The sequence below is a fragment of the Tarenaya hassleriana genome, unplaced genomic scaffold (assembly GCF_000463585.1).
Source record: "Tarenaya hassleriana unplaced genomic scaffold, ASM46358v1 Cleome28, whole genome shotgun sequence".
In the NCBI taxonomy this organism is placed as follows: Eukaryota; Viridiplantae; Streptophyta; class Magnoliopsida; order Brassicales; family Cleomaceae; genus Tarenaya; species Tarenaya hassleriana.
The window spans coordinates 2,102,678-2,121,671 of NW_010966021.1; the positions used below are offsets into that span (position 1 = coordinate 2,102,678).

An 18,994-nucleotide genomic window follows, 5' to 3' on the forward strand; every position below is an offset into this window, starting at 1 on the left:
GGACGTGCATGAAGATTTTGGAAACATGTGGATGAAACAATTAAGGCAACACAAGAAAGGAAAGCATAAAATGTGGATAAAAGAATAGGAAAGGCACAATATTCTCCGCCAATATATCAAGTCAACTAAAAACACTTGCAAACTCTATAATTTCCACACGTTCAACGTTTATGATCTCCCCAATCGTTTGGTTAGGTGCATGTTGACAATGATATATATATATATATATACGGATTATAATATATATTTATTAATCAACGTGAATGATACGCAAAAGATTTCAATCAACTAATCCTATAATTTTCTTTTATTAATTCATTTGTTTTATAATGACCAATTGGCGACAGGTTTGGTTTGGCACATGTAATAAAGAAACAAAGTCTGTCGGGGCAGATGCGTGTATAAAATGCATGCATACACACACACCCACATGCATTGATTGATTGAGAGAGAGAGAGAGAGAGAATGGAGGTTCCAGAGTTCTTGAGGGACGACAAACTGAGCGAAGAAAGCAAGAATCTGATATCGAGACTTGCAAAGGACAAGAACTTTCAGGGAACAGACATATGCAACTACAAAGGATGTTGGTACTTTTTCAACGCACTTCAAGGCATCCTTCATGCCCAAACCCATTTCCACCCTCAGGATTCCGATGTATTCCTCTCCTCCTTCCCCAAATCAGGCACCACTTGGCTCAAAGCCCTAGTTTTCGCCCTTATCCACCGGCACAATCACCATCATCATCATCACCATCCTCTTCTCGCTCGAAACCCTCACGACCTCGTTCCCTTCCTCGAGCTTCGCTTGTATTTCAAGAACCAAATCCCCGATCTCTCCGGTTTCCCATCTCCAAGGCTCTTCGCAACCCACATGCCTTTCCCAATGCTACGTGAAACCATCAAGGGTTCCCCTTCCAAGATCGTCTATATCTGTAGGGATCCGAAAGATACGTTGGTTTCGGCTTGGCATTTCTACGGCAAGTTACAACGCCAAGAAATAAGGCTGGAGACCGTGTTCGACTCCTACTGCAGAGGAGTTCATGCCTGGGGACCCTTTTGGGACCACGTCCTGAGCTACTGGAAAGAGAGCGTCAAGAACCCTAAGCACGTGTTTTTCATGAGGTACGAGGAATTGCAAGCGGATCCGACAGTTCAGTTGAAGAGACTCGCCGGTTTCTTGGAATGTCCCTTCACGGAGGAAGAGGAGAAGAGTGGAGCGGTGGATCAGATCTTGAAGCTATGCAGTTTTTCTAGTCTGAGCGGCTTGGAGGTGAACAAGACCGGGAAAACGCCTTCGGACATCGATTTCAAGACCTTGTTCCGGAAAGGCGAAGTCGGAGACTGGGCCAATTACCTCACTCCCGAGATGGGGAAGAGAATCGACGACATCGTGGAAGATAAACTACGAGGTTCCGGTTTAACATTCCTATAAACATCAGCATCGTCTTAATCCTAAAACATCCCACATCGAACAAAGGTAATCCCACCATAAGAGAATATGCGTATTTCTTGTGAGTTCTTGATGGTTGTTCTTCGTATTTTCCTTTTGCATCCCTTATATAAAGTTTGAATGCGTGTGTGAATCTTTGTTAATTAAGAGTTGATTTTGTCATCGGTAGACATAAGTAGCTTAATATATAGTCGTGATTATGATTTATTAAATAATAATCAATATTCAGCATAACTCCTAGTTTTCGGAGCCATGCTTACACATAATAACCGCATCAAATTAAATAACAACCGTCAATGAACATCACCCAAAGAAAAAAACAAAGGGCGAGTTCATAATGAAAGCAACGAAACATTAGAGGAACTGGTTCCGAGAAGAGAAGGTTTGTCCGTACCACCAAGATCTGGGGACAACGTTAAGAAACGACATCGTTTTGGAATCCACGAGGGTGACTCTGAAGGAGAGGCTCTGTCCTCGGAGATCGGTGGGGCTCTGCCAGTTGGCTCCCCAGTTTCGGGCCATCGGAATCCAAGCCCTAGCCCTCGAACCCCTCACCGCCACCGCCCTCACGGCTCCTCCGCCTCCGACGTTTGAAATCATTACCATGTTGAAGTTCCCTTGCCCTCTCATCGTGAACCTCACTCCTCCTCTCCTCTTGCATGCAACCCTGTAAATTTTATCCATCCATGCAACGAATCAATATGTATACACTCTTCTGGATTAGGGTTTTTTCGTGATATTGATGTTATAGTTATATATAGTTGTGTGACCTGCGGTAGAGGACGGGGACGATGCCTTCGTTCCCGGGGCGGGCGATGAGGAAGAAGGAAGGCATGGACATGTCGAAGTGGTGGCGAGGGAGGTTGCACCATCCGCCGTTGTTGTTGGATGGGCAGAAATTGGTGGCCGTAACCGTCACGGCGGCTCCACGGCGGCACCACTTAGGGTCGGCCATGAAGTGGCAGGTGACTCTGTAGCAGCCGCCGCATGCCTCGCCGCCTTTGAAGAGAGCTCCGCTCAGCGCCGCCGTGTGGGCACCGAATCCGGCGTGGTAGGTGTTGTCATACCCACACGCTCCTCCTGCATATATACACGTGTCCCATCCACTATTACCAACCCGCATTAATTAATTAATTAAAATTAATTAGTTACTAGACAAATTAAAAACAGAAGTGAAAAGCCAATATGGCATTAGGTGTGAGGTGGTTAGAGATAAATTTTTTGTTAAAACATGGTTAGAGATAACTTGTGTACTCCGTCATATATAAGTTACTCTCCCTTTTTTAAAAAAATTTAACTATTTAAGGTTATAAATAACTCTTCTTCGATATATATATATATGTATATATATAGTGTTAGGATAATGTTTTATAATTCGACAGACAAGTGGGCTTGAGAGAATATTGCATATTTATCAAAGAAATAAACACACCCACACACACACACACACACACATATATACATACACAATTCAGAGATTGAAAAACTCTTGCCCAAGTCGTGAATTCAACAACAGCATAAGAAAAAAGTTGTGAATATAGATTACGTTATAATAAAACATAGATTATAATTAATTTCTTGCTTACCAAGGGAAGCCGGGTTATCATTAGCACCGTAGTACGTTGCATGAGCCCTAATCCAACCGCTAGAACACATTCCCGCACGAAACCCACCAACGAAGAGAACCACAACCAAATATAATTTCACAATATCCATAACCAAACGGTCCAAATAATTGTAATTAAAAAAAGAATTTTAAAATTTAATTTGTGATGCTTTGGGTTTCAGTTTCCTTTGCTGTATATATAGATGAAGAATACGAGCGCCTTTGCCCCTCGTTATATAAGCATCTCTAACGCGTTTTGTCGGTGATAACAAAGGCACCACAATCTCATATGCATGTGTTCGTTATCTTTCTTAGTTGGATCTCTTTTTTTTTATAATACATATAAATGTATTTTGTGAAAATTCTCTATATCTTATTACAAATCTGAAAATTAAATGTACATAGAACTAAAACAGAATATGAATCCGAATAATAGACTAGATCACTTGTGTGTTTCCGGTCCATAAGAGACGATAACTCAATCAACTATGATCTAAATCAATATGTTGACTTCCGAATTAATCAAAATATTGTAATTTCATTTTAATGCAAGTGACAAAGATTAAATGCATGAACTCTTTTTTTGAAAATGCTGTAAAACGAGTCGTGACTCGCTAAAATGGTGTAAAAAAAATTTGAACTCGTTTTAAAAAAAAGTTGAACCGAGCCGAACCATCTCATGGCAATTTGGCCAAACCGAACCAATTTGCAAGCCAATGGTATTTTGGCTCTACAAATACATAAGATTGCAAAGTAGTTGAATGAAATGATACATAATAATATCCGAACTGAATAAAAATCGAATGGATATTTTTTCTAAAATATAAAATTTGAATCACAACTCAATATGGACTGAAAATAAAGATAATAAATCGACTAAAATTTTCGTTAAAATGAATATTTTTATCAACAAAAATCGAATTCAAATAGAACCAAATCCAACATACATACAAATCAAATAGGTATAAATTTTTCTAAAATCGAAAAATCTTAAAAATTAATTGAACCCAGATCCGAAATGTCAAACTCCAAATCTTTACTTTGACCCACTAGGCTTTATGCAGTTTTAGTGGAACGTGAAAACGTATTCAACTATCAAAGAATTCTTTTTTTTTTTTGATAATCCGGAAGTTCACCGGACCTTTGGCCCGACTACATCTCCCAAAAGACCGGAAAAGTCCAGGTGAAAGCCCCTCCCCACGCTTGGGTTTGAATCCAGGGTGAAAGCATGTTTTGCATATTCTCTCACCACTAGGTCACCCAAGCATGGGTCTATCACAGAATTGTTATCCAAACCTAATAATAATAAGGGTGGTTGGATCTCTGGTCCGACTAACCTTTCGATTCTAAAGTGTTAGGGATACACTTTTTTTAGAAATTAAAACTCAATTTGGTAATATATTATATATTATATAGTTCACATAATTGCGAGTACTATAACGGAATGTGTCTGACAAACATTTTTTTTGTTAAAGGTCTGACAAACATTTAATGCCATTGGATCCAAATAAGAAAAAACGCGTTGTATTACGGACTATATACTATATGGAATCAACTTTGAATGAAGAATAATATAATGTCAATCCGCGTTGTACTATTCAGTACATAGAATGGGGAGGTACGGAATATATACACACACACATACACAGATAGATGTGATATAGATATATGTATAATGTATTAATGTATATGTCGTACGGCTAGGGTTTGAGAACAATTGCATGTGAGAAAACGTGAGATTGTGCTTATGAATCTTTTATGGCGTCGGTGGATTGGTTTTTCCCTTGCATTGTGATTCCGTGTTTACAAACTCACATTTTCTCTTTAATTTATTTTATTCGAAATAATAAAAGAACAGTAGATAATTTATACAGTTCATACCAATATTATACCAAAATAAACCAAATTATACCGATATTTTTTTTTTGTTACCATTTTACAACGCAATTTCCATCGCTATACGTTGCAAAATGACAACGAATCTATTTTCATCTTCCACAATTTGTTACCTTGAGATGAAACATAGGAAAATGTTTTGCCCGTTTCCTCTACAAGAACCTCTCTATAGTCTTCTCCAATGTCTCCTTGGGGACAGCTCCTATGATACTGTCCTTTTTCTCGCCGTCCTTGAATACCATTACGGTTGGAACACTGCGTATCCCGTAACGATCCGCTGTGTCTGGGCTCTCGTCCGTGTTCACTTTGTAGAAGTTGAATTTCCCCCCGAATTCGTTGGCCAGTTGATCAACTATGGGGTGGATCATACGGCACGGGCCGCACCATGGAGCCCAGAATTCGATCAGGACAGGGTTTTCGGATTCAAGTACGAGTGATTGCCAATCCGAGTCAGAGATGTTGGGTACTGCACATCAAACAAACCATCAATCAAGAACGTATCGGATCGAATGTTAAAAACAACAAGTAGGGAGAGTCATCACTCTCAAGTCACAATAAGTGGCAAGAGTGACATTAATGAACACAACGCATGGGGAGCTCTGATTGTTTCTGTAATAAAACCAAGGAAGAGTTGGGATCAGATCATGTTCTAAACCCCCATGTAATCACAGTTTCAAAGACATGGCAAAATGTTTTTTTTATTTATTTTGATGCATCATAAAAAGAATACATGTTGAATTCATCATAGTAAGCATTTGGAAACTCTATATATATACCCATTTGTTCATGTGACTCCATTGCAGCATCTCTGAGTAGAGCTATGGTGAGATCATATCACAGACAAGATCAGAAGCAATCTATACATGGAAATGTTGAAAAAACACCAAACATCAAACGAGGTTAACGGAATTCTCCAAGGCTTCAAATATCTAATTCTAGACACAGAAGACTCAATTGTGATCTAAACCCCCATTGTAATGACATGGGAACGAAATTAACAACGACATTCAACCACGAATTATCCATATAATAACGAAACAACGAGACGAAGAACGTTAAGGTTCAGACCTTCGACGGCGGCGGCAGTATCCTGAGCCTCGCAGACGATTCGTCCGCCACGAGCGAAATGCGGTCTGCGACTCGGTTCCTGCCTCAACGATCCAATAGAACTAGTGAATGAACCAGGAATGATCCTCAAACCTCTGAATTCCGGCAGCCTCGCCGGGGAAATCCGGCGTCCAGAAACCGACGAAACCGCGGAAGATCGAGAAGCTGCAATCGGCAGAGCAGAAACTCGAGTAACCGTTACAGAGTCAAGCATAGACGACATTGAAGCGCAGAGAGAGAAAGTGAAAGAGTGCTTTCAGAGATTCTTGGTGGTTTGGTAGTTATGGTAGACGATTCGAATGATAGAGAAACGGAGAAGACAGAGCAGTTTCGGATAATTCATACTTCTTTCCAATATTATTTATCCTCCGATTTAGGTATTTTCTTAAATTGCCGCCACATGGACGATCCTGATTTCGCCACGTCGGATTTCGAACATACATTTTTAACGGTCCGAAAAAATTGCGTTGTTAATATTCGAAACATTATACAATATAAGCAAATTAAAACTAAAATATTACTGAAAATGAACCACAGAAACAAACCCAAGTGAACGTCTACGAAATCATATACGGTATACAACAATACCGATCCGGTTAACTCAAACCGGTGTTGCTTGGGGCCAAACGAAATGGCAAGCCAGTATCTACTACCAGTCTAAAGGTGAAACACAGGCAAAACCCAAATGAAGAGAAGAGGGACTATGAAAGGTTTCTTTCCCGCATCAAAGACTCAATCTTTGACACATCCTCAGGTGTATCGACCCCATGAGCCTCGTGCTCCACCTTAATCACCTGCCAAAATACACGAAAGTTTGATCCTTGATAAGGTTTCTTCCAAACATTTTGGAGAGAGAGAGAGTGAGTTTGCAGAACCTTCATCTTGTAGCCATTCTCAAGGACTTTGAGCTGTTCTAGATCCTCTTCTTGCTGCAGAGGTGTAGGTTGAAGCTCCGAATATACCTTGAGAAACCTCGAATCGAAGCTCTGGGAAAGACCAACAAACGAACGAAAAAACGGGCTCAAATCATTACCGAAAGTGAATCAATGCACAGAACAGAACACAAGAACTGGTTGTTTCGTACCTGGATTCCAAGATGAAGCATGTACGGAAAATCCGGATTCACCTTACCCGACCTGAGATTGAGAGAGAACGGCATCATCACCATCATCATCAAAGCTTATATCATGCAAACTTCTTACGAGATACATACACATGACTGTGTAAATGTGCATATGTTGGCCAAAGAAACATACTTGTTGTAAGGAATCAATCCCCTCGAGAAGTAAATAGCATAACCACGGATATCCACCACACATTTAACTCGATTAGGATCAAACCCGTCTTCCGGTTTCAGCGATGTCACTGCCGTGCTAAACACTGCATCCGGAGCTGCCTGAAACAGACACAATACCTCAACACGAGATTACGAAAACAGACAACTCTCAATTCAAATCATGACCTCAAGAACCAATACTACACACACAGTCAGAGAATCCAAGCCTAAGACGGTCCAGTGGCGCGTATTAGTTGGACGGATAATATAAGATCATGATCCTAATCCAAGATTTAGCAAAAAAAATAAAAAAACTATGCATATGTAAGGAGACCTGAAGGGCTCTGACAACACCGTCTATTATCTCGGGCTCGATGAGTGGCTCATCTCCTTGAATATTAACGACCACATCGTACTTATTCTCCAGCTTTTCTAGTGCTTCGTTGCACCGCTCAGTTCCTATCCAATCACAAATGATGCATAATTTAGGCGAAACCAATCACATTTCAAATCCAAAATCTACTTAGAGAAGAAAAATGGGTCAATAGACGAACCATTTCTGCAAGATTCCGAAGTCATGACGACATCGGCTCCAAATCCACGGCAGCATTCGGCAATCCTCTCATCATCAGTGGCCACGACTGAGGAGAAAAGAAAACACAACAAATCAGACTTATTGGATCATAAAGAGCACAACATATACAATAAACCAGACATGACATAACTGAAGAAATCTATGCAGGTTAAGTAGCTCCCTGAACAAAACAGCAAAGAAGCACAACATGGTATAACGGATCTTAGCTATACATTAAGTATAAATGTTCATAAAAACATCCAAAACACGGAGAGAGGATCAGAACCACATTACCAACGTGATCCAGCATAGTTGCCATCTTCGACCTCTCCCAAGTTCTCTGTTTTAAGATCGATTCAAACGAGTGAGACAGACCAAACCAACCCACACATGGATAACCAGACGTGGGATTCATAATAACATAAAGGCAGAAACTTGAAACATGTAAACCAAAGAGAAGAAATTTCAATAGATCCAGAGAGATCATGAAGAAAGAACTTGAATTTGAGAACAGCACCACACGTTCAGAATGTTTGAGAAACAACAAAATCGAACAACATAGGGATCATGTAGCAATGCAGATATATATATATACAGAGAGAGAGAGAGAGATTTTGGAACCTGGATCATGGGTTTGCCGAGGATTTGAACGAGGGGCTTACCCTCGAACCGAGAAGAAGCGTAACGAGCGGGTATGATTCCGACGACCCGGCTCCGGAATTTTCTGGATCTACCCAAGTACGATCTTGCCCCAATCGCCACCGCAATCGCCGCTCCGGCCACGATTCCGTGCACAATCCATGTCTTCGAAGAAGACCAAGACGAAGAAGAAGAAGATGACGAGCAGATTGTCATCAGCTTTCGCGCCCAGTGAGCGAGGCAGGAAGGAAACAGAGAGAGAGAGAGAGAGAGAGAGAGAGAGAGAGAGCGTGTGCGTGCGTGCGTGTGTGTCGAGAGAGTGTGAGACGCGAGAGAGAGAGAGAGATTGTGCGTGTGTGTGTCGAGAGGGGTGGGCACGTGTCGGAGACTCGAGAGAGAGTGGGGGGGGCTCCGTCCGAAGTGGTCGTGTGAGAACCAGACCGGTCTATTTTGGTTTAGGTTACCAATTGGACCGGATTTACTAAAAAGTAAAAACTAACTGTTTATTGTGCAAAAAAGAAAACCTTTGTTTAGAAAGTGATTACCAGTCAAATCTTCCAGTTACCAATTAATGACGTATGGATTTCTCGTGGACCGACGGCAACAATATCCCGTAACAAAAAAAACCATCACCATAATAATAGAGAAATGTTTTTCTGTTATTGATAATCGGAAGAATACATCATAATATATAGCAAAATACAATAGGATATTCTAGACATAATATCTAGGGTAAATCATAATCATATCAATGATGATATTCTAAGAATAATATCTTCCTATATGCCTCGTCAAGATGAATCATCTATGATGAATTCAATCTTATTACATAAAAACTGAAAACTGAAATTATGATCGTATTAAACGAATCATCTTCCATTTGGTGGTGTAGTTCAAACTTGAGTCGGTGTTGTTTGATAACGTTTGAAGAGCTTGAGAGTTGTATTCTCAGAGGCTGATATGGTACGAAAGTGTGACATGTATGCGTGAATTGGGTTGCACGACAATGAAGTCGACAGCGCAAAAAAATTGCGGTGTATATAGCGGCTAGGCCGAAGAAAAAAAATGGGTGCAAAAGCGCGACGCATAATGCGTGATAGTGTAGCAGCGGAGCAAGATAGAAAAAAAAATAAGGGACGTAAATACGTGGATCGACGATCGGAGTTTTCCAATCGAAAGGGTTAAATGCCAATGTGTAAAGATCTCACAACGATTAGGGTTGACATCGATAAACAAACGTCGTCAGAGAAAAAAAAGGTAGCACATCGGCTAGGATTGACGTCGATAAACGAACATCATCGTAAAAAAAAAGTAGCACATCGGCTAGGGTTGACAGTGATGAGTATCGCCGTCGGAAAAAAAAACTAGAAAAAAAAAATAAAAAGAATGAAAGATGATATTCAAGAGGATGATACTATTAGAGTAAATCATCATCATCTTTATCGTCGCTTTCGGATTCGACCACCATTATTGATGTGAAGAATAAAAAAAATCTAGAACAAAAACTGAAACTCTGATACCATAATAGAGAAATGTTTTTCTGTTATTGATAATTGGAAGAATACATCATAATATATAGCAAAATATAATAGAATATTTAAGGTAAATCATAATCATATCAATGATGATATTCTAATAATAATATATTCCTATACACCACGCCTCATAAAATTCATATGATCTTAAATCTAAAAGACAAATTTTTGGTTCCATGAGCACATTTCAACACGTGCTATAATCAAGAGATGAGTAATTGGATCGGCTCAGAATTAGCTATCCTTGCGCAACAAAAGTGCATGGGATCTAAGCAACATTAAGATATGCATCTCAAACTAAACCCTAAACTTAGTAACTCCACATTAACTCCCCCCCTATCCCCATCTTATCCATTTCCATAACCAAATTTAAGCTTTTCGGTATAAAACCCTAATCACGATTTCCAATCCAAATGTCCAAATCCTGACACAGGAACCAGAGCCTAAGATCCAAACCCCTCTGCTTCAGACAGAACAGAACCTCAAAAACACACACAAAACAACAAGCAATGAACTCATTAGATGATATATCCGATCTCATGACATTGCTTGGCCTTGTGATCCTCGTAGGCTTCTGCGTCGCCCTCTTCGTTGTCATCACCGTCACTGCGATTTCCCTCATCATATATGTGATCATCGAGTGTCTTCTCCGACCCTTCTTCGGAAAATGCCTCGACATTGATCTCGAGATCGGTCAGAGAGCCAGAATTGTCACCTACCGTGCAATCATACCGACAGATATGAGATTACCCCTGGAGATCCTCGACTCTCGGGATCTCCATGATCCACGACGAGAGAAACGCGGGTTAGGACAGAACACGATCGAAACCCTGCTCCCGAAGCTACTTGTCCGGGGCTTCGAGGGGAGGTCCTCGACGTATGAGGAGTGTGCGATTTGCCTCAGCGACTACGGCGTTCACGAGGAGTGCAGGATTTTCCCTGTATGCAGACACATGTACCATGCACATTGTATCGATGCCTGGTTGAAGAATCATCTCACATGTCCCACTTGTCGAAAAGAGCTGTTAGATTCATGACAAAAGCCTACGGTCTTTTCCGATTTGTCTGTAAGAATCTGTACATAATTTTCCAACTTTCCAAGACAACTTCCCTACCCATTTGCCAATGGCAATAGAGTAGACATGATCGGGCATTTCGAACAAAAGAGATTCGTTGTTTACGGGTTCTTCTTATCTCCAACGAAACAGAGTATGAGATCGAACAAACAAGGGAGACGTTTTATGACAGAATCAGAACTGATACGAAGAACAGGAAGAAGAAGGATCGCCATTTAACCAGAACTTTCATATTCATCCATTGATATTCGATCTAAAGCTTATGACTTTAAACAAACCAGAATCATCTTCAAGACAGAGAAAGCATTCGGATTTATTTCCTCGTCCTCGTGGGCTTCTCATATTCGTTGTCGTCGTCGTCGTCATCGTCATCGAGGTCGTCATCCTCATCCTCGAAACCTTCCTCATCGCTAAAATCTTCCATCTCCTCAAAATCCCCTTCGTCCAAATCTCCACCGTCGTCCTCCTCGTCCACCACTTGCTTCCCACGCGCCGCCTCCATTTTCCCCGTCCTGAACCCATCCACCTCGTAAAACATCCCCAGTTTCTCGGCCAAACCCAAGAACCCGGGTTGCATCACCGGGAAAGATTCAGACAGAACCGGGAACTGGGTCACCGGTGTCCGGTTAAGTAGCAATAGAGACCGAACCGATCCGACATTTTGCGCAGCCTCGTTGAGATTGGTCGGACGGGCACGGAGGAGATGACCCACCGCCGAGTTTCCATTGCGGAGGAGTATCCTCGCCGCAGACGAAGAAGACGCCATCGTTAAGAGTAGCAAATGAGCTATAAGACCACGAGTTGAGGGGCTTTGGAGCGTGGAGGCGTGAGAAAGGTTAATATACAGAGATAGGTTTAGGGTTTTTGCAGGTTGAGTAAACACATGGAGCCGCCGTTCCAGAGAGTTCTTTGGATAGCTGCCACGTGTACTTACTTGTTTGTTGGGCCCCTTTTTCCAAGATTTTTGCTGCACTCTTTTTTTTTAAAACAGTATGATTGCAAGCTCTTGTTTCGTGCCTGTGTGTGTACCATCATTCATCAGTATAGAATCAAGAATCAAGAATCAAGAATCAAGAATCAAGAATCAAGAATCACTATCCCTTTTGTTACTTTTGGATCCATCAAAACTTGTACAATCTCTGATCAAATCTCTCAAAACATAAAACAAACAAGATTTTGTATCCAAATGTCATTGTCCCAATGTAATTTTGTCAGGAAATCAATCCCCTGTTTTCTTATATGCCAAGAAATGAAATTCTGCAAGCCTGTATGTGGGTCAAGACAAAACCATTTTCTCGACTGTGTAGAATCAAGGATCACTGTCACTAATAGTTACTTTGGATCCATCAAAACTGGTATAATCCCTAATCAAGCCTCTCAAACATTGAACCCCTCGGCACGAAGACACATTCGATGAGCCTCGATCCATTTCGTACAAGCTGCTTCACCATGCTCCACTATGCACTCATCTCTCAGCTTTTTCGTGTCGGGACAGGCACAGCAGATCCTCTTCTTCGGTTTGCTCTCCGCTGCTGCAACCTTAGCTGGCTCCGAGATCGACCCGTTTTCCGCTGCCTGACCACTCATATCCTGTCGTTATTGCAGATATCGTGCTCAGTCAAAAACAAGCCGGTATGCAGACCAGACATACAGCCAGTATGGCAGACATGATATGTTAACGCTTACAAATAACCCTAGTTCAATGTCTCAAACTAGAAATAGCGACCATATGAACCTCCATGGAGAAAAATCCAATGAACCATGTGAGTTACTTCTACTGTATATCTGGTTCCTTGATCGAAACCCACATGTTATAAGAAGATTCGATTTGCAGTTCGTTTCATCAGCAATCAGGAAGTTCTTTGCCCTAGTTTCATTAAGGCCAATTACTAGGCGACAACTCAATGTCAGATTCCGACATTTTCCATCGTTTTCTAGGCCGGAATCATATTCAAAGTTGTTGAACCGCCGCATGCACTGGGATCGAATCAACCTTAATCGAAATCCCCATGGTTCAAGGCTTAAAACCCTAAACTCGAATCCTTATACCCTTAATCGCAAAACCCTGAATCCAAAATCAATTAAAAATCCGCTGACTTAAGAAACGATTAACACAGCATCAACACTAAATCAGAAGCAAATCAATCCAATAGAGCAAACAAAACACACAATCTCAAGAAATAGCTTAAAACCCAGAGGAAGAAAAAACCGCAATTAATTTCCCATCCTCTCATGATCCAAACAGTGCAAAAGATACGGACAGAAATTTTCTACGGAAAAAAAAAGGGACTGACCTTCGGAACGTGCTCGGAGACAGGGAACGGAGGAACAGAGGAAATGGAGAATATTGGCGACGGTACGCGAAGGAATGAAAGGAGGAGAGTCTGTCACCAGATTGGGCTTTGGGCCGTATCTGGTTCTTATTGGGCCAAGACAGGCCCAAAATAAATAGAAAATACAAAGATTTGGTCAATGCCATTATCCAACCAAATAGAATTTTGTGGGGAAAAATTAATACTAGCCAGATTTCCTCATTTAATATTTATAGGTTATGTGAATTGGTAACTTGTGATATTTGGAAAGAAAAAAAAAAGATAGAAAAAAGGGATATAACTACATGTAAATAAAAAAATAATGTGCCATGGTTTTCTACGAGAAATTATTTAAAAAAAAAATGAGAAAATGTAATAAATAGTATACAGAAAAGGGTATTAATTACAAGAAAAGAAAAAATGGGCCCAAATTGATTTCCTTGTCTAAAATAGAGAAGACAGCCCATGAAATTTCATTGTTAGCATGTTGTTGACGAACTGTTCTCCGTTTCTTTGTCGCCAGGACTGTTACACTATTCACATCAAAACACCTATTCATAATTATGAAAATATCAACACCATTTTTGTTTTATGAAAATATAATCAGTTATATATAATTTTTTGGTACTAATGTAAACTTACCAAAAAAAATTAATTTATATACAAGAATTATTTTTTCCTTGATCATTTTCATTGTTTTTACCTTTTAGTGGCTATGGAATATCGTTAACATAGTCACCATTTTTTTTATACATATTATCAAAAACCATGTTCATAGATACATACTTTTTTTTTTGGCAAGAATATTGTACAAATATTTTAACCAAAAAAAATATTGTACATATATATACAAACTAGAATTAGTTGACCATAGATGAAATTATTGTTTGTTATTTAAATGATATTCAAATAAAAAATGCTGCTGAACCGTTCATTCATGCATGCGCAGACCAATCTGCTAAATAACTCGTATTCCATTTTTTTTTCAATAAATAACACATAAATCATCAATCCATATATATATATATATATATACGTATATATTATGAAGTTTAAATGCTTATGTCTTTAGCGTTTGTAAGTGGGACCAAACATGTGTGTCTTAAACACAAAACATTATTGACTTAAATTAAAAAAATACGAAAATATAAAAATGAAACAAATAAGAGAGACAGAGAGATGCAAATAAATAAATAATAATAATAAATAAATAAATAAATAAATAATAAAAATAAAAATAATAAAGGGATGCGAAAAGCCTGACGTTCTTCGTCCACCGAAACGACCCGACTTTTACTTCCTTCTTCTGCTAAGTTACCGTTCCCTCCATATTTCCATACCGCCATTCAAGGCACATGAACTCCACGCGCTATATATATATATATATATATATACAGACATATCAATTTTATACATCGATGAATTTCAATTTGTTTAATTTAGTCCCATAAAAAAATAATCTTTTAAATTGAATTTATAATTTTAAAATTGTTATTCATCTTAGTTTTATAAATAGCGTTATATGTAAAAAATGCTATGATCACATATAAAATTATTTTCCAATACTGCTTGAATTCCTTTAATGTTTCAAGAAGATTAATTTTTTTAAGATTATCATTTTTCTACTTTTGTTTTATTTGAAGTTATTTGAATTCAATTTAAATTTTTTTTATTTAAAATATATATGCTTATGTACAAATTACAAACACTTTTTTCTTATACTCTTTTATTTTTTAATTACATAGCATAATAACAATTAGCTGTGATTTCAAATTACTAAATATAAGAAAAAGTAGGGATTTTCATCCAAATTTTGTTGCATAGTACTAATAACGGCCATTTTTTCTGTTTTCGTAATTTATGATTAGATTAAGAAAAAAATCTAAATCTATATATATTAATAAATGAGTTTAAAGGATTGTGGTGAGGACACCTCATCTCCATCTCATCATCCATGTGGCAATGTTTTTATTTTTCATTGGTTGATAATTTATCATAAATTTTAACATAATTTATTTATGTGATATATATAATACAAAATAAATACATATATAAGGGATAAATTTCATCTTTATCGTAAAAAAACTATTTGTTTTTAGTTTTAAATAATATTATAAGAAAATTATGTTTTAAATAAAAAACAGTATATATTATATTATAGTTATATATATTTATAAACTTAACTTGAATATAAAAATAATAAAAATTGTAAAGTCATTTCAATCTACCGAGTAAATGAAAATCAATGTAATTTCATATTAGATTAATCTATTTGATATTTAGTTTAGTAAAAACAATATGCTATTATAATTTTTAAAATTTATTTTAACATAATTTATGTGATATATATAATACAAAATGAATAAATATGTAACTGATAAATTTCATCTGTATAGTAAAAAATATTTGTTTTTAGTTTTAAATAATATGATAAAAGATCATATCAAAATTAAAAAAGATTATATTACAGCTATTTATATTTGTAAATTTAACTTGAATATAAAATAATAAAATAGTAAAGTTATTTCAATTTATTGAATCAATGAAAATCAATGTAATTTCATATTAAATTTATCTACTTGATATTTAGTTCAATAAAAAACAATATGTTATTATAGTTTTTAAAAATATAACAAATTATCTTTATTTATATGTTATTTTTCGTAATTAAAATTATAGTATTTTAACATCTAATTACAATTAGTAGAATAAAAAGTTTTAAAAAAATTAAATGGCCAATGAAAACAAAAAATGTATCACTATGCATATCTTGGTGGACAAGGATATAAATTTGACAATTAAAAACATAATCTTGCGGCAGGGTTTTAAAAAAAACGTCCAAAAATAAATATTATACCCCACTTCATTCCAATTTTAATGTTATTCAAAGTATGGTACAAAACTGTTGATTATTAAAAAAAACGGTTATGTTTGAATAAATGAAAAAAATCAATTCACTTTTAAATATCTCATAATGAATTTTAAAACAAAACGTTTCGTAATAAATTTTAAAACAAAACATTCCGTAACGAATTTTAAAACGAAAACGTTCCAATAGTATTTATTTATTGCTCCACTAATGATCTTATTATTTAGTGAGTAAAAAAAAAATTGCAAACGCATGTTATCGCTCTCAAATGGTTTTCGCTCCTCAAACTCAAGATGAAGGGCAAAGCTAAAGAAGCACTTAGAAATGCCTCGGATCCTGAAGCTCATTAACCTAACATTACTCCTACATATTGTTATGATATATTCATAAGTACAACAACAAACCATTAGGAATACGAAGGCTCTCACAAGCTGCATAGCGAAGAGGTGGGTTTCATCATCATCGGAAACTCTCGCCGGAACTATCTCCGTAGAACTCACTGATGAAGAGGTGGGCACTCACACATTGCAACTTATTTCGATATTTGGTGATGGATTGGGTAAATTTTGAATTTCGTTGTATTGTATGTCAAATTAAAAATTCGTCTAGATTTATTTATTTTGTGTATGTATATGTATATAGATACATATATATACATACATGCATATTAATAAATGTGAATAAAAAAATTCAACCCGGTTATTCATACATGGATCTCTATATATATCAACTTTGGCTATTTCCATTCTGACATTCTTTTTTTAAAAAAAAAAAACTACAGGGCTATTTTGAGAATGATACAGCTGCTGCGGTGAAAGAAATTTTGTCTGAATCCCTGGAAGGTGACTTAGCATCTATGTGTTCGTGGGGCGATGAAATTAAACACCTATCATTGGCGATGGACGAGCCCTCTATTCTACGTTGACACTCATGATTTCATATGCAACTATAAGTATTGTCGTGTGTTTATTTTGTCTTTTTAATTCATCCTCTTTATGTTTATTATAACTATATTTTTGGAATAAGTTTTTTACTTTAGTCTAAACTATATATTCTGTCTTTCTTAAAGGGGATTTTCATGACACCCGTGGACACAAAGACCGGTGTGTGACCGGAGCAATTTTCAAGTACACAATGCAGTCGGGTATCAAAGAATAAAAGTTAAAGTCAAATGTGAGCTTTTTTTAAATGACATGATCCTTAAAGTATCGGTATGCAAACTTTTATGTGAACTCAAGTGGCAAATAGAGTGGTAAGTCTTTTTCTTTTTATGTTCTTATCTCATTTCATAGGAGATGTTCATCAGGTAGCATTTAATAATTCATACTTGCTCATATTGTAGAAGGTTTCAATTATTCTTTTGTATGTTGATGTTGTTGCGAATTAATACTGTCCTCATATTCATTTAACCTTTGGTTGTGACACCCCTTACACGGACCACAATGATACTAAAATCATTATAATATTATTTTTATATGTATAGTAAGTTAATTAAATAAAAAAATGGAAAAGTAGATCAAAAGATGAATATTATTTTCATTATATACGAATATTTTTTCCATTAAGTGTATTAATATTTTATATTTATATATATATATACACTAAATTATTTTATTTCGATAGTATAATATTTTAGCATAGTAAAAAACTGACCTTTTAAAACAACAATTCTTCTAACATAAAAAAATCATTGTAAATCTAATGTTTTTAAGGTTTTTTAATATATATCATTATTAAGAATTCTAAATAAATTTGAATATATAAATTTAATATAAATATAGTAATGATAAAATCTGGCAAAGCAAAGGCCGCCATCGCCGTCACGTCATCACGGCTCCACCGCATCCGGTGGTGGGAAAAATCTATCTCTGGCGAACTCCGATGGCAAGCAAGAGAAGCCCGTGAAGATCCGACAGCTCGACTATAGCGACCTTGAAGCCGCCACTAACGGCTTCTCCGACCAGAAGCTCCTCGGCAAAGGAAGCCATGGAAACATCTACAAAGCTATCGTGAGAGGATGCAGAGTCGCCGTGAAGAAACCTCCGAAAGGTGAAGAATTGAGCGAAGAAGAGATCGAGATTCTGTCCAAAATTCACAGCCCTATGTTGGTTAATCTTCTAGGGTTTACCGATGAATCGCATGATCGTCTGCTGGTGATTAGTTAATGAGCAATGATACTCTCTACCACTGTATGTATGTATTTTTTAATCATTCATATTTTATATTTGATTTTAATTTTTCGTGTATGTATAGATATATGTGTGTATATATATATATTATTAAACTTTCACTAACTTTTGCTCATAAAAATTAGGCTTTAAAAATACAGATGACACGTTTAATAAAAAATATGAAAACATATATGTGTATGTATATATGTATGTGTGTGTATTTTTTTTATCATTTATATTTTATATTCGATTGTTAATTTGTGTGTATGTATGGATATATTGTGTGTGTATTTTTTTTTATCATTTATATTTTATATTCGATTGTTAATTTGTGTATATGTATGGATATATGTGTATGTATATGTATGTATATACGTATGCATATGTGTATGTGTTTTTTTATCATTTATATTTTATATTTGATTTTTAATTTGTGTATGTATGTATCTATATATTATTAAACTATCACTATTTTTTTCTCATG

The 18,994-nt window shown here is 36.9% G+C and overlaps 7 protein-coding genes across 7 annotated transcripts; 2 read left to right on the forward strand and 5 right to left on the reverse strand.

The window, feature by feature from the left end:
• Positions 1-427: 427 nt before the first annotated feature.
• LOC104818069 (cytosolic sulfotransferase 5-like) lies at positions 428-1,611 on the forward strand. The gene has a single exon (XM_010547521.2). The coding sequence runs from the start codon at positions 466-468 to the stop codon at positions 1,429-1,431; it is 966 nt and encodes a 321-aa protein (XP_010545823.1). The 5' UTR covers positions 428-465; the 3' UTR covers positions 1,432-1,611.
• Positions 1,612-1,637: 26 nt separating this feature from the next.
• On the reverse strand, positions 1,638-3,257 carry LOC104818071 (expansin-A12). Its single transcript, XM_010547522.1, has 3 exons — positions 3,036-3,257; positions 2,220-2,529; positions 1,638-2,116 (listed from the first exon to the last, which is right to left on the reverse strand). The coding sequence occupies exons 1-3, from the start codon at positions 3,163-3,165 to the stop codon at positions 1,804-1,806; spliced, it is 753 nt and encodes a 250-aa protein (XP_010545824.1). The 5' UTR covers positions 3,166-3,257; the 3' UTR covers positions 1,638-1,803.
• Positions 3,258-4,917: 1,660 nt separating this feature from the next.
• LOC104818072 (thioredoxin M4, chloroplastic-like) lies at positions 4,918-6,402 on the reverse strand. The gene is made up of 2 exons (XM_010547523.2): positions 6,020-6,402; positions 4,918-5,417 (listed from the first exon to the last, which is right to left on the reverse strand). The coding sequence occupies exons 1-2, from the start codon at positions 6,279-6,281 to the stop codon at positions 5,104-5,106; spliced, it is 576 nt and encodes a 191-aa protein (XP_010545825.1). The 5' UTR covers positions 6,282-6,402; the 3' UTR covers positions 4,918-5,103.
• A 151-nt stretch (positions 6,403-6,553) lies between these two features.
• On the reverse strand, positions 6,554-8,868 carry LOC104818073 (3-deoxy-manno-octulosonate cytidylyltransferase, mitochondrial). Its single transcript, XM_010547524.2, has 8 exons — positions 8,530-8,868; positions 8,203-8,248; positions 7,889-7,975; positions 7,669-7,793; positions 7,315-7,454; positions 7,143-7,194; positions 6,934-7,044; positions 6,554-6,852 (listed from the first exon to the last, which is right to left on the reverse strand). The coding sequence occupies exons 1-8, from the start codon at positions 8,761-8,763 to the stop codon at positions 6,760-6,762; spliced, it is 888 nt and encodes a 295-aa protein (XP_010545826.1). The 5' UTR covers positions 8,764-8,868; the 3' UTR covers positions 6,554-6,759.
• A 1,615-nt stretch (positions 8,869-10,483) lies between these two features.
• LOC104818074 (putative RING-H2 finger protein ATL19) lies at positions 10,484-11,203 on the forward strand. Its single transcript, XM_010547526.1, has one exon. It carries the CDS (start codon positions 10,592-10,594, stop codon positions 11,117-11,119), a length of 528 nt encoding a protein of 175 aa, XP_010545828.1. The 5' UTR covers positions 10,484-10,591; the 3' UTR covers positions 11,120-11,203.
• Positions 11,204-11,301: 98 nt separating this feature from the next.
• Positions 11,302-12,001, reverse strand: LOC104818075 (acidic leucine-rich nuclear phosphoprotein 32 family member E). The gene has a single exon (XM_010547527.2). The coding sequence runs from the start codon at positions 11,922-11,924 to the stop codon at positions 11,472-11,474; it is 453 nt and encodes a 150-aa protein (XP_010545829.1). The 5' UTR covers positions 11,925-12,001; the 3' UTR covers positions 11,302-11,471.
• Positions 12,002-12,235: 234 nt separating this feature from the next.
• Positions 12,236-13,518, reverse strand: LOC104818076 (cytochrome c oxidase copper chaperone 1-like). The gene is made up of 2 exons (XM_010547528.1): positions 13,453-13,518; positions 12,236-12,748 (listed from the first exon to the last, which is right to left on the reverse strand). The coding sequence occupies exon 2, from the start codon at positions 12,743-12,745 to the stop codon at positions 12,536-12,538; it is 210 nt and encodes a 69-aa protein (XP_010545830.1). The 5' UTR covers positions 12,746-12,748; positions 13,453-13,518; the 3' UTR covers positions 12,236-12,535.
• Positions 13,519-18,994: the final 5,476 nt, after the last annotated feature.